At 41.9% G+C, this 13,228-nt stretch overlaps 1 protein-coding gene across 2 annotated transcripts in view; it reads right to left on the bottom strand.

Moving 5' to 3' along the window:
- TSPAN8 (tetraspanin 8) overlaps positions 1-12,273 on the bottom strand; it is a 31,024-nt gene extending 18,751 nt beyond the window's left edge. Inside the window, exons 1-2 of one of the 2 annotated variants that reach the window (XM_087441933.1) lie at positions 12,106-12,273; positions 11,235-11,402 (exon numbers count right to left, since the gene is read on the bottom strand). In XM_087441933.1, coding sequence (XP_087298059.1) covers positions 11,235-11,294 — 60 coding nt within the window. In that variant the 5' untranslated portion in view covers positions 11,295-11,402; positions 12,106-12,273. Of the gene's footprint in view, positions 1-11,234; positions 11,618-12,105 lie in introns of those variants that run through there. The other variant, XM_004429416.3, reaches the window with a different exon arrangement.
- Between the last annotated feature and the right edge of the window lie 955 nt (positions 12,274-13,228).

Here is a 13,228-nt window from a genome sequence, read left to right as displayed (position 1 = left end):
GTTTGTCTCTGAGAAGCTGTCTTAGACCAAAAAGGAGGGGAATAGCTGACTGATCACCAAACATTCCTTCAAGATCCAAGAAGGAGGAAGCTGGGACGGACAAAGAACAGAAGAACATCTGACAAAATCTGCCGATGAGCAGCAAAGGTTTACAACATTTTCTGTACCCAAATGAATTCTTTTAAAAATAAGCTCTTTTAGGTAGTAAAGCTCACCCAGAAAGAAGGAACAATGAGCAACAGTACTTAAGGTCTTAAATTCCTTTAATGACTTTACCAGATTATTTAATTTGGACCAAAGCAAACACAAAAAATGTGAAACACATTTTACTTTTGTACAAGGAAAACCCCTGTCTTTCTGGTTTTTTGTTTTTTGTTTTTTTTTAAGATTTATATGTTGTGGCCTCAAAAAAAAAATCAAAGATCTATTATTAGATAGAGATGTTGAGAACAAGCGTGTCACATACCAAACACAGCAGGCCTTGGAGGACCTTCTAGACTCTTCTGGCCTTGTACTCTGACAGAGAAATGCCTGAGTCCTCCAAATCCAGTGACCTGGCAGCATCACTGTTCTCATGCATGGTTGGGCCTATGCCCGGAATCCCAGAACAGCAGTTTCACTTTTACTGCCTTCTCATTAAGTTTGCCACGGAGGAGAGCCAAGCACTTTGTGAAGGAACAGGGGTGCAATGGCTTGCTGAATAACCAGAGATTCTGTGCTCCCTAAAATATCCCTGAACCATCTGGGTTCAAACCCGTCATTGCAGATAAAGAAACTAGAGCCCTGAGAGATGAGTCACGTTGTGAAAACAGCAGCACCCTAACCCAGTCCTGCCCCACCCCGTGCTTCCACTCCAACGGAACAACGGCTCACCGGTTAATCTACACAGTTCAGTCATCTCACGGGTGTGCACACACACACAATACAAACCGCCAAAAAAACAGCTTTCCAGCCTGAAAACCCACCCTATTTCTTCCCCCCTTTCCACTAAATCATAATTTCATTTGCAGATGGAGATAAATGCTTGTTTTAACAGTTCCTTGTTAATAAATAAGTCTGTAAGAATTTATGTCAGATGGTAATGAGACCCTCTGGGATTTTCAGTAATTTTATAGCAGCTGGATTTTGTGTTTGTTATTTCATTTGTTCACTGATATTTTCTTTTTCTTTTTCTTCTCCTTTAACAAGTAGATTAACATTGATTCTCTTAATAATCACTCTGGCTTTTAGTTTTAACTGAAAATAATACTTATCCAAATAGCTATTATGATGATCATCCTTAGCTGATATTTACTTATGAAACTATCAATGAGAAACCTTTAATAACTCTTGGAGACTGAGTGTAATATTTTTTAAACCCTTAACTTTTTTTGTTTGTTTCTGTGTGACTCTTCAGTTCACTCTTTCAATGTAGACATCAAATCATTCAGAAGTCTTATGAAATCAGCCATATTTGCCCCTCAAATGATGACTTTTAGTCTTCTCATCCTCTGAAAATTATCTGTAACATTAACACTTAAAAGAAGGAGTATCAAAACAACAATGAGATACCATTAAACACCTAAGACAATGTCCAAAACCTGGAGCACCAACAACACCAAATGCTGGCAAGGATGGGGAGCAACAGAAACTCTCACTGATTGCTGGTGGGAAGGCAAAGTGGTGCAGTCACCTGGGAAGACAGTTTGGTGCTTTCTTATAAAACTAAACATCCTCTTACCATATGATCCAAAGGAGTTGAAAACACATCCACACAAAAATATGCACAAGGATGTTTATAGCAGCTTTATTCGTAATTCCCCAAACTTGGAAGCAACCAAGATGTCCTTCAGTAGGTGAATGGGTAAACTGTGGTACATCCAGACAATGGAATATTATTCAGCATTAAAAAGAAATGAGCTAACAAGCCATGAAGAAACAAGGATGAACCCTAAATGCATATGACTAAGTGAAAGAAGCCAATCTGAAAAGGCTTCAAACTGTATGATTCCAACTACATGACATTCTGGAAAAGACAAAACTATGAAGACAGTAAAAAGATCAGAGATTTCTGGAGTGCGGGGTGGAATGAATAGGCAGAGCACAGAGGATGTTTAAGGCAGTGAAAATACTCTGCATAATATTATAATGATGGATATATGTCAATGTCATTAGACATTTGTCCAAACCCGTAGACTGTTTACCACCAAGAGTGCACCCTGATGTAAACCGTGGACTTTGGGTGATACTGACGTGTCAAGGTAGATTCGTCACTTGTAACAAATGGCCCATCTGGTGGGGGATGTTGATAGTGGGAGAGGCTGTGCATGTCTAGGGGCAGAGGGTATATGGCAAATCTCTGTACCTTCCTCTCAGTTTTGCTCTGAACCTAAAACTGCTCTAAAAAAAAAAAAAAAAAATGCCTTTTTTTAAAAAAAAGAAAGAGTATCCAATTGCTTCAGAAAGGAAGAATATTTTGCCCCACTTCAATCTTCACAATTAGACAAAATTCCTTAGGGATTTTGAAGTTGGCCAAATGATCATTTCCATCCCCATCTCGATCTTTTCTTCAAACTGTAATTTAAAAACTAAAAGAAATAAATGTTTGAAATATACCATTCTCATTTTGTTGAAGAAATTCACATATAAAAATCACAGTCTTAATAATGCGAAATTATTCATAAATTTGTTGAATGTCTTTAAAAGTAAATTGATTTTCTGTCAGGAACGGTCCTTCTGGATTCAGGACTGTACTCACCTCTTTTTCCCATTGTTATGAAATTGACCATCGTGATGGTCCTCCCACCACGATGGTTTGGCCTTATGGGTTTGTCCCAGTCTTTTTACCCTGTTTTACATGATGGAGAGTGTGAATTAAGACCCAGGGTCTGACTCTGTCCTAAGCTCTGTTGAGAGGCTGTAAATGAAATGGGCCTCTATGCTGGGCCCCCGAGTCAGCTGACAGCCATCACTGCAGAGCTCAAGGCCCCTTGTGGTTTCTCCTTGAAGAAAGTCATTGTGTTTTCACTCAGCTCTCATGGGACATCTTTTTTTGTATGGGATTAGGGTGCAGTTGGTCCAAGCCAGCATTCTAAGAAATTAGGTAATTTCGCTGTTTGCTTACGAGCGTGCTATGGACTGAATTGTGTCCCCTAAGTTCGTATGTTGAAGCCCTGACCCCCAAGGCAACTGGATTTTGAGGTAGGGCTTTTAGGAGGTGACTAAGGTGAAATGAGGCCGTAAAGGTGGGGGTACTAATCCGATAGGATTGGTGGCCTTAAAAGAAGAGGAAGAGAGAGCTCTCTCTCCAGGTACACCCACACGTGGCAGAGAGGCCTCTGAGGACACAGCAAGAAGGCAGCCGCCTGCAAGCCAGGAAGGGGGCTCTCCCCAGAAACCAAATTTGCTGGCACCTTAATCTTAGACTTCTAACCTCCAGAACCGTGAGAAAATAAATTCTGTTGTTCATCCCACTCAGTCTATGGAATTTTGTTATGGTCGCCCAGCTGACTAAGACAGAGCGGGGAAGAAAAGGGGATTGCGTCGGCCAGGACAAGGGTCAATGGTGCAGAACCAGCCGACTCCTCCTCTCCTCTGACATGTGTCCTCAGGCGTCTCCGCTTCCTCCCTCTCAACGCTGTCTTGATTGGGTGTTGAGCGTCTGAAGGGAACGCAGGCGGTGCTTTGCCAGGAGGAGTGAGCTACGCTCTTACTGGTCCAAAACAGACACTTTTTACATAAGTTCAGGGACTCTTCCTGTGCTGTTCCCAAGAGGTTATAAGAGAGTAAGAAAATATCCAAACGGACAACTTAGAAAACGACAGCATTAGTTTTTATGATAACCCCAGACACTAGAGGCCCTGACGTCAGGAGACAAGGATCCTGAGAGCCTGTCTTAGGACGGTATCACTGTTGCTGCTAATTTCCAAGTTTCTTCTTTCATTAAACATTTACTTAAAAGTCTAGTTTAATTGCATCGTGGTAAGATAATGCAGACTGGACAATTGTTGCTTGTGAGAGTTTTATATTAATTTGATTGTTGTTTTTAGTCTGTTTATTTTGTCCTTTTCTTCAGGAATACGGATTGCTTTGGATTTCCATCCTCTGTTCTCTGTCTCCATCATCTTCTCTCCCTTCATTTGTCTCTTTCTGATTTTCCTCTAGGAGAGCTTCTCACCCTGGTGTTCTGTATCACTGTCTCCATTTAGTGTGATTTCTAGACTGGATTTTAATTGTGTCGTTGTGATTCTAGTTTACTTGAAGCCTTCCTCATTTTACCCATTCACCTTTCCACCTCATCCTGTGGAAACCCATCCTGTGGTTTCCAGTCAACTTCTGCTCCGTGGCCTCCAGCCTCCGCTTCCTGGGCTGTTTCCTGGCAGTGCATTGGGTACCGACTTCCTGACGCTCCTTCAGGATGCTGGCGAGTTTCTTCGGGGATGTGCTGTCCTCGGGCTGCGGGGTGATGTTCCCTCTCGCTTGCTCAATAGGGTGTTCTTAGGTCTTCCCTTAGACTTTCCCCCATTCATCCTTGAATAAGAGCCTTACCCTGATCTATTAGTCACTAAGTGTGGGGTGGGTGCTCTGCCTCACTCTCTGATGGGGTGGGGATGGTAGTTCTCCATCTCCTCTCGAAGAGGGGTCACTGTGCATTCTCTGCACACCTGGCAGAATGCAGCTCTGACTGACTGAGGGCCTCCTGCTCTCACTCAATGTCTGATCTGATGCTCTGAGCCAGTGGAGTAATCAACACTCAATTCTTAGCAGGCTCTGCCATCGTGGTTTTTCTATCTTCAGCCCCAAATGAATGATGTTGATTGTTTCAATGAGTCTTGAGTACACAGTGAAGGCTCCCGGGCTGCATTCTTGTGCATCTGCTAAACCTATTAAGTAACCAAGCACCCAGACAACCGCTGCAAATCTAATTTTGAATAGCTCCTAATTCAGGGGAAGAAATCAACCCCATTTCTCTCTGACACAAATAGTGACTGAGTAAACATGCTTCAGGTCATGTCATCTTTCCTGAACTAAACTTCAAAATATGCGAAGAAGATGAGTGTTCAGCATTTGACTGGCATCCTGACGTTTCTAAATCATAAAATGATGCGGATTCAGGAATGGTTTTATCACTGTGTTTCAAAACTACAACTGCCATATAAGTGACACCTGTAGACCTGTCTCTACATTTGCAGGACCTGGAGCAACAATACAAATAACAGTGCACACAGCATAGGTCTCTATAAGAGAAGTTATAACTGAAGGTAATAACCATACAGAAAATATGTCCTATCTTCCTACCTTGACAAATGCGGCTACTTAATGCCCTGGAAGACAAGGTTTGATTTGGATCCTCAGGCTCCTCGGAGTCTGCAACCAGAGAGCGGTGGCTGGGGAGAGCCAGCTCCGCCCTGTCCCTCCCTCCAGGCTCCAGCCCAGCACCGTTCCTCCCTCCCAGCTCTGTCTTGAGCTCTGAGGGATCTAGCAGGAATGAGTATGACCTTAGCCTGCAAGCCAGCTCTGTCTACAAGCTGAGTCCATTCCTGATGAACGGTTCCCCCCTGACCACACCTGGAGAAGGGGCTTGCAGACCCTGGAAGCAGGTTTGGAGACACTGGGGCAGAGAAATTTGGGGTCCCATGTACCCAAAGTGGAGGCCAGGCTGGGAGTGAGCATATCCCTCGACCCCCAGATTCCTTGCCCCATGGGGCCAGAGGAGGATCAGAGTAATGCTAAAAATACCCCATAATACTCTCATCCCAGATCCCAATCTGTTCAGTGAAAAAGCAATGTGATTGTTGGGATTAGGGAAAATAGCATTAACTGAACTATTATTGTGTGTTGGTCCTTGGTTACAGCCTTTCACAAAGCATCTTAGTTAATCTTCTCGATTAATCCTGCCAGGTTAAAGCATCATCCTCATTTAACACACACAGAGATGGGCACAGAGAAGTCAGGGAACGTGTTCCAGGCCCCAAAGCAATAAATGTGGACTCAGGATCTGAATCCCAATCTGTCTGTTTACAAACCCACTTTCTTTTCATTATCCTAATTTATGGTAGAAGAATTTCTGCCTTATCATAATTGCAGCCATCTTATTTTCCTCCTCTGTTTCAAAAACTAACAGTGGAATTTATTCATTAGTATGCAGAGTGGTTTCATATTTTTGTCTCATAAAAATACCTGTACCATGTTAACTAAAATATCTGTTTCTTAAACATTTCTGTAGCATTATTCTGAGTTCTTTATATGTATTAACTCATTTAATCTTCACAACCAACCCATGAGGTAGACACTAGTACTATCCCCAGTTTCACAGATGAGGAACACTAAAGCACAGAGAGCTTAACTGATTTCCCCAGGGTCACACAGCTGGTGCTGAAGGAGCTGAGGTTCAGCCTGAGCTCTCAACCACGGGGCTCCATGCCTTTTGTCATTGTCATAGTTCCACACTGACTGCAGAGTGGCAAGCAACCACTGTATTTACAAAGCTCACACATTACAGCCATTGTCAAGGCTTTGTCTTGGGGGATTTCATCAACTGACAGGATGAAATATAATTGTGCCCTATTTTTTAAATGAACCCTTATCTCTAGTTGTGTCTGCTCTGCCTCAACTCTTTTAATTGCTCTCAGCACTTCCACTGTAGAGGCCCAGGCACCATGTAAAACATAATGATGAACACGGAAACGCTGGTTCCTGGACCCCCTCCAAGTTCTGACTGCCTTCTTCAAACCACTTCACATGTCGCTTCCTTCAGTTGCTGATCTGTTTGGCTTTCTCAACACAACTAGGCTCCTCCTTCCCACCTTCCCTCTCCTGGGATGGGTGATATTGCTTCACTCTGCTCTCCTCCATAAAGAGCTGGCCTCTCCATAGCTCTCTGCCCCTGGCAATGGCTCCACTGCATCCACAGGCCGAGGGTCCACCTTACTCCACCCCCAAGACCTCCAAGCCCACACTATCCGAGAGGAGCATAAGAAAACTCGGGAAGTTCATCTGTTCTGACACAAGACTCAGAGAAGCAGGATTTGAACGTGTAATTTATCTGTTATCTGCAGCACATCTAATTCACTCTGACTTGCCTCAAGCTCTAGCATGAGTGATTAGGAGTGACTTTTACTTCTGCATGTTTTCTTCAATCACTAATTCTAACAAATGGAAATCACTGAATATTTATGTGGCATATCCCAAGTTCTCCCAGAAAAGAAACTGATATGTTTAGCTTAAATGGCCATATGCATACATGTCCTAGAGATGTTTCAACGTCTGGCCCTACTTTGCAAAGACTTAGTTTCGCAAGTTACGCCAGAAAGAATTCATTTGAAAACACAAGGCCGTGGATATCTACAAGAAAACCACATCAGTGGGACCGTTCAAATTTTGCTTAAGTAAACATGAGGAATGTGACAAATTGCTAATTTCCTATGAAGGACGGTAAAATTCCAACTGAGAACTCTGGGTTGGGGGTAAATGGGAGAGTGGAAATGGGAATGGTGCCCTGATCTCAGAGAGTTCTCCTGCTGTCTGGATTTTAATGAAAATATTGATGTGCCCTGTTGGCTGAGAAGTTCTCCCTGGTCTTTACAGCTGTCACTCTCCCTCAAAGACTCCATTTCAAGACGTCTCATCAAGAGATTGCAGATCCCACCACTATGCTGGTGGGAAGAACAAGGCCTTTACCCCAGGAAAGTTAGACCTATCGACCTGAAATCTACAGCATCGGAAAGACTTTGTCTTCGTTATCAGAAAAACCAAGAGATAATGGTAACAATAAAGTAATCAGAGCTCCCAGCACAACAGTGACAATGTCTAGGTAGGGCATGGTACAGATCTTGTACAACTCACCTTCAGTTCTAATCTTAAACACATAGTCCTAAAGCTATAACATACCCCTTTCTTACACTGTCTTTGTCATTTCCGTTTAAAATTCAGATCTATTCCAGGGCTGGTCCCATGGCTTGGGAGTTAAGTGCGCACGCTCTGCTACTGGCAGCCCGGGTTCGGATCTCGGGCGCACACTGACGCACCGCTCCCACATACAGTAGCTAGAAGGATGTACAACTATGACATACAACTATCTACTGGGGCTTTGGGGAGAAAAAGGAAAAAAAAGGAGGAGGATTGGCAATAGATGTTAGCTCAGGGCCAGTCTTGCTCAGCAAAAAGAGGAGGATGATGATCTTCCTCACAAAAAAAAAAAAAATTCAGATCTATTCCAAATTCCTTATTAGCTATGTACTGAAACTCTGACCCCTGAGGTATCCACAATAGCCACCAGCACTTTGTGTGCTGTTTTTTACAACAGAGACATATTTAAATTGTTCCATAACTTGAGGATTGCCATTGGTTTGGGTACTTTGGGACATGATGTTAAAATAGGAGCCATGCATTTATTAGCATCTTCATATTTTGTTTAAATGGGTCCAATATATTCTGTATCATAAAAAGACAATGGTTGCAGTTTTTTAAAAAGTGGTGTCAGAGTTTCTTGGAGAAATAGCTGATTCCAGGTCTGGGGCAGGAAATAGGGAAATGACCCTGGAACATCTCGTCATACCAAATAGTGAAGAAGTTATCAAAGTTACTAGGATCATGTCAAAATTGCTCAGGAGCCAACTTGAAGATGCTCCCACTAGCCAAAGGTGGAATTAAGTGCATGTCAGTGAGGATAAGAATTGTGATGGCGGGCCGGCCCTGTGGCTTAGCGGTTAGGTGCACGCGCTCCGCTACTGGCGGCCCTGGTTCGGATCCCGGGGGCACACTGACGCACTGCTTCTCCGGCCATGCTGAGGCTGCGTCCCACATACAGCAACTAGAAGCATGTGCAACTATGACATACAACTATCTACTGGGGCTTTGGGGGGGAAAAAAAAGAGGAGGATTGGCAATAGATGTTAGCTCAGAGCTGGTCTTCCTCAGCAAAAAGAGGACGATTAGCACGGGTGTTAGCTCAGGGCTGATCTTCCTCACAAAAAAAAAAAAAAAGAATTGTGATGGCATTTACACCTCTTATTTCATAAGGATACTTAAAGAAATACCTGCTTATCACAGTTGTACCATACAGAAAATTAACTCATCATTTTGGAATCTAAGTAAAGAGTGAGAAGCATTTATGCTTTTTTAATAAAAATTGGATACCACTGGTAACCAATCAGTAAATGAGAAATTTCTCCTTATTGAAAGTATTCCAGCCAATAAATGAAGAAAAAATGATAAAAATAGGATATCACCAATTTGAGACTCTTAATGAACTGGTGGATTTAGGTTCTTGAGCACCAATGGCTACTAACATGACAAAAAGTGACATGGTCAGACATTATGTGCCTCCTGATGAAAGACACAATATCACTTACAAAGTAGTTGTACCCCCAAAAAACAATAACAAGCTGCCAGGTGCAGCTCCCACATTAGAGACGATAGACAGGACGGGGAACAAGTTAAATGACCTCACGGGTATGCAAGTAGCAAAATCCAGACCATGGAAATGTGATGAGACAAACACACAGCAGTGCATGAAATCCAAGGGGGAGAATGAGAGGAAGGTGAAGGGAGAACCTAAGGGTGAAAACTGACATAAAGACGAATCAACCAACCACAAGGTGTGAACCTTCTTTGGATTCTGATTCAAACAGGAACATTTATGATGCAATTGGAAATTTGAGCCCTGGATGGATTTGATATCAATTAAGAAATTCTTATTAAGTTTTTAGTGTGGATAATGACATTATGTTTACATTCTTTAAATAATTATTTATCTTTTAGAGATATGTACTAAAATATTTACAGATGAATGATATATCTGGGATTTGCTTCAAAATAATATGGAACAGGGAAAGTGGGTGGGAGTATGAACAGGGATGGTTTCATGGCCACTGGGGTTGGGTGATGGGGTGATCACCCTGTCCTTTCTTGTCAGTGTTCTAGGTTCTCCAAAGTAAAAAGCTAAAAACAAAACCAACCCAAGTACATAGGTATTTCTTTGTTTATATTCCACTCTCAATGTTTAACCAATTTTAAATATTTCAAAGGAAGAAATTTATCAGGACTAACTTTAAAAAATTGGCCTATATTCAGGAGCTTCAACGTAATATTTGCAAAAGCAGCCCATTTTTCTAGGGAAAAGACGAAGTACAAAGAACAAATCTTCATTATTTTATTTTGTTTATTTATATGCTCACTCACTTACTTCACCAATATTTCCTCTGTGCTCATTAGGGCTACTGACACTGAATGGAAAGTCATTCTAGACAATAAATTACGTTTAATTAGGTGCATCATTGTTTTAATAGCACAGAAACACCAACATAGATCCCAGCTGCCTGTTTACTAGAGAGAACCAGGTGAAAATAGAACAGAACTCACTCCTGCTTATACTGCACAAGCTGTTTTTATCCAGGGTACAAAATATTTCTTTCATTTAAGCACTTTGGGCTATTTTTCCTGTTTTACTTTTGAACAATCTTTAATTGCACCATACATATTAAAAATGATAATGTCAATTTTCCAGCATTGCAGCCTGCCTTTACCTTACTGCCTTTCCGTATCTTATTTTTCCATTTTCCAATGTTAGATGTTACTTAATTTATTTGCTATGTCTTATGTCAACAGACTTTCAAGAGAAATGTAAGACCTTGCTAAAATACAAATCCTGTTGATTAAAAGGTGGGGTGACGACACATTAAAATACTAACTTTAAATTGCTGATACAACCTTAGTGATTTAGATTAATCTTTTCATGATTAAATAACTTTATCGTTACCCTCTCAAGTTTTTTACGACCCACTGTTTCTTCTTTGCCTCTGAAAATGATCCTCTTCTCCTGTCTATCTTCTTATGCCCACCACTCACCTGTTTCCACCCAGATGTGAAGGTTGGGAGTCAGGGGCCGGGCTCCGATGGAATCGGATCCCATTTTTCCCACAGGGCCCTTAAACTGGGGAGGCCTGCATGATATACAACCAAGAATAATTGTCCTTTAATTAAGGGGTATTTTTTCCTCTGTGACTGTTTGGCAACAATATCAAAACATTTATGAAATGTTTATCCTCACAGATCCTGAAGTGCACTTTTTTGAGTCATTGGCTCATTTTCAATTACTGAAATAACCAAAGAAAGAACAAATCCAAACAAGTAAATGGGAAATACATTTTCTTCCTCCTCCTACTTCTCTGGTGAAGAGCCTGTTCTCATTTATAATATTTATATCAAGATCCCCTTTCTTGCATAAAATTGATAATTAAAAGAAAAACACTTACCCAGAACAAGAAGTTGAAGATAAACATAGAGTATTTTATACAGCCACTCACACCTGCCATGTTGGAAAATGATCAGGATCCAGATGCTGTGAATTTAACTGTTCCTTATACGACCGTCCTGCAGTATGCTCTGGAGTAATTTTCCCACAGAGATTTCTGTGCCCAAGGCTTCAGAGCAGAAATAGAAAGCAAAGAAGCAGAGAGGCAAAAAATCCAGTTATTAAAGTGGATAAAAAATTAACCCACGCATTTAAATATCACAACGGCTATCTCTAGGCGGGCGTGTTCTTTCGCTTGTCATGGCGTCCTGGGGCACCGGGCCAAGATATTTATGATCCTTTCTCAAAACTGCCTCCTCTAAAGTAAACAGATATCAGGTTAGGGTGGCGCTGGCCGGGGAGAGAATGGCATGGAGACAGGAGGCTGCTAGATTTCAGAAACCACAACCGGCCTGCCCTGCCCTCCATTTCCACTATAGGAAATAAGATTGTTTCACTCTGAGATAAAGGGACATTGTGTCTCCACTCATTTTTGTGTTGCATTTCCTCAAGAATGGAAAATTTCTTCTAGATGCAATAGTAAAATGCACTTAGAAATCTGGAAAATCTGAAGCCTTAGACACAGCAGCATTTATCCTTAACCCCGGAATAGGAGGAACAACTATTACACGCACCTGACTTCCAAAGCTTCTACATTTATTTCAAAACAGTTCCCCAGAGCTGCCCCAAAATGCAGGGAAGCTAGGGGAAGTGGGGAAGGAGAGGCTGCCCTGCCTATCATAAGACCGTTCAGTTTTTATCTTTATTTCTTTACGATGCAAAAGGAAAACAAAATTCTCCGGAGCCACCCTCTGACTGCCCCTATTGTGTACCCTTTACAGTGTGTGGTCATTTCAGTAGCTCAGCTTGCTTCTTGGGCAGACACTGCCCTCCCTCCCTCTGACGAGTTACGTCCACCAACAGCTCCTCTCCACCAGCCCAGTTTCTGGATTCCCATCCTCTTGGACAAAAGATTCAAAACGAGCAGCTGGTCCTAGCTCGGCGACCGTGGACGTACAGTCTGTTTCTGTGCAAACAGAAGGCAGCCCTCCCTGTGAGGGCAAACCCTGACCTGGTCAGGGAGGTGTGGCTGCTTCGTGTAAACAAGTCCGGTCAGGCTACTTTCCACTTCCTGCCTCTTAAAGAAGTTCTTTTTCCCCCAAATAAAAGAACCCTATACTTCAAAAGGCTGTTGGGAAAATAATTACTTAAAATCTTTAAGTTCTATGCAACAAGCAAGCATGGACTTTTCACTGACATACAAAGAAGTTTTTGAGGTAATCCCCACCCGACTGTAAACCAGAATATGTTTTTAATGTATTAGTGGCAGTAATATTTAGCGTTAAGGGCCAAATTTAGAATTAGTTTTTAAAAAAATGGCTTAATATCTAAATAATCACTAAAATTGTTGGTGTTCTGCGCTGTTTCCTCCTAGAAAATGCAAATAATTTCACAAACTTCTACTGAGATATTAGTGTACAAAGGACAATCCATGACTAAAAGAAGAAAGAGTTTTTGATTGAATGAAAAGCCAAATGGATTTATAGTCCCAGAAATGATTATTTATCATTTAGAGGTAAAATCAACAGAAATATATAGATATAAATGCTGTTTTGTTGATAGAAAGTTATTGAGTGCCCGCCAAATTTCAGTCTGGAATAGATTTTTTGGTATACGCCGAATCTCCTTAAAAAGAGTAAAGTCTTTACTTAAATCATCATTGAACTTTTGTTTTTACAGAAAAATGACTCTGTACTAGAACCCTCAGTTCAATTCAATCCTCTGAATTCCTGCCCCAGGAAGCCTGGTCATCATGCAGCCTCCACCAGCTGGAGGCTCAGGGCCGCCTGTGCGCCCACCTCTCCCGCCTCATGTCCGTCACATCCCCGTCTGCGGCTCCTGCGTCTCTACGTCTGTCTCCTCCGCCGTGTCCTCCCAACACTGTTGTCACTCAGC

The sequence above is a fragment of the Ceratotherium simum genome, chromosome 17 (assembly GCF_057802395.1).
Source record: "Ceratotherium simum simum isolate JZ-2026a chromosome 17, ASM5780239v1, whole genome shotgun sequence".
NCBI lineage: Eukaryota > Metazoa > Chordata > Mammalia > Perissodactyla > Rhinocerotidae > Ceratotherium > Ceratotherium simum.
This window is presented reverse-complemented; position numbering and strand designations above follow the sequence as displayed.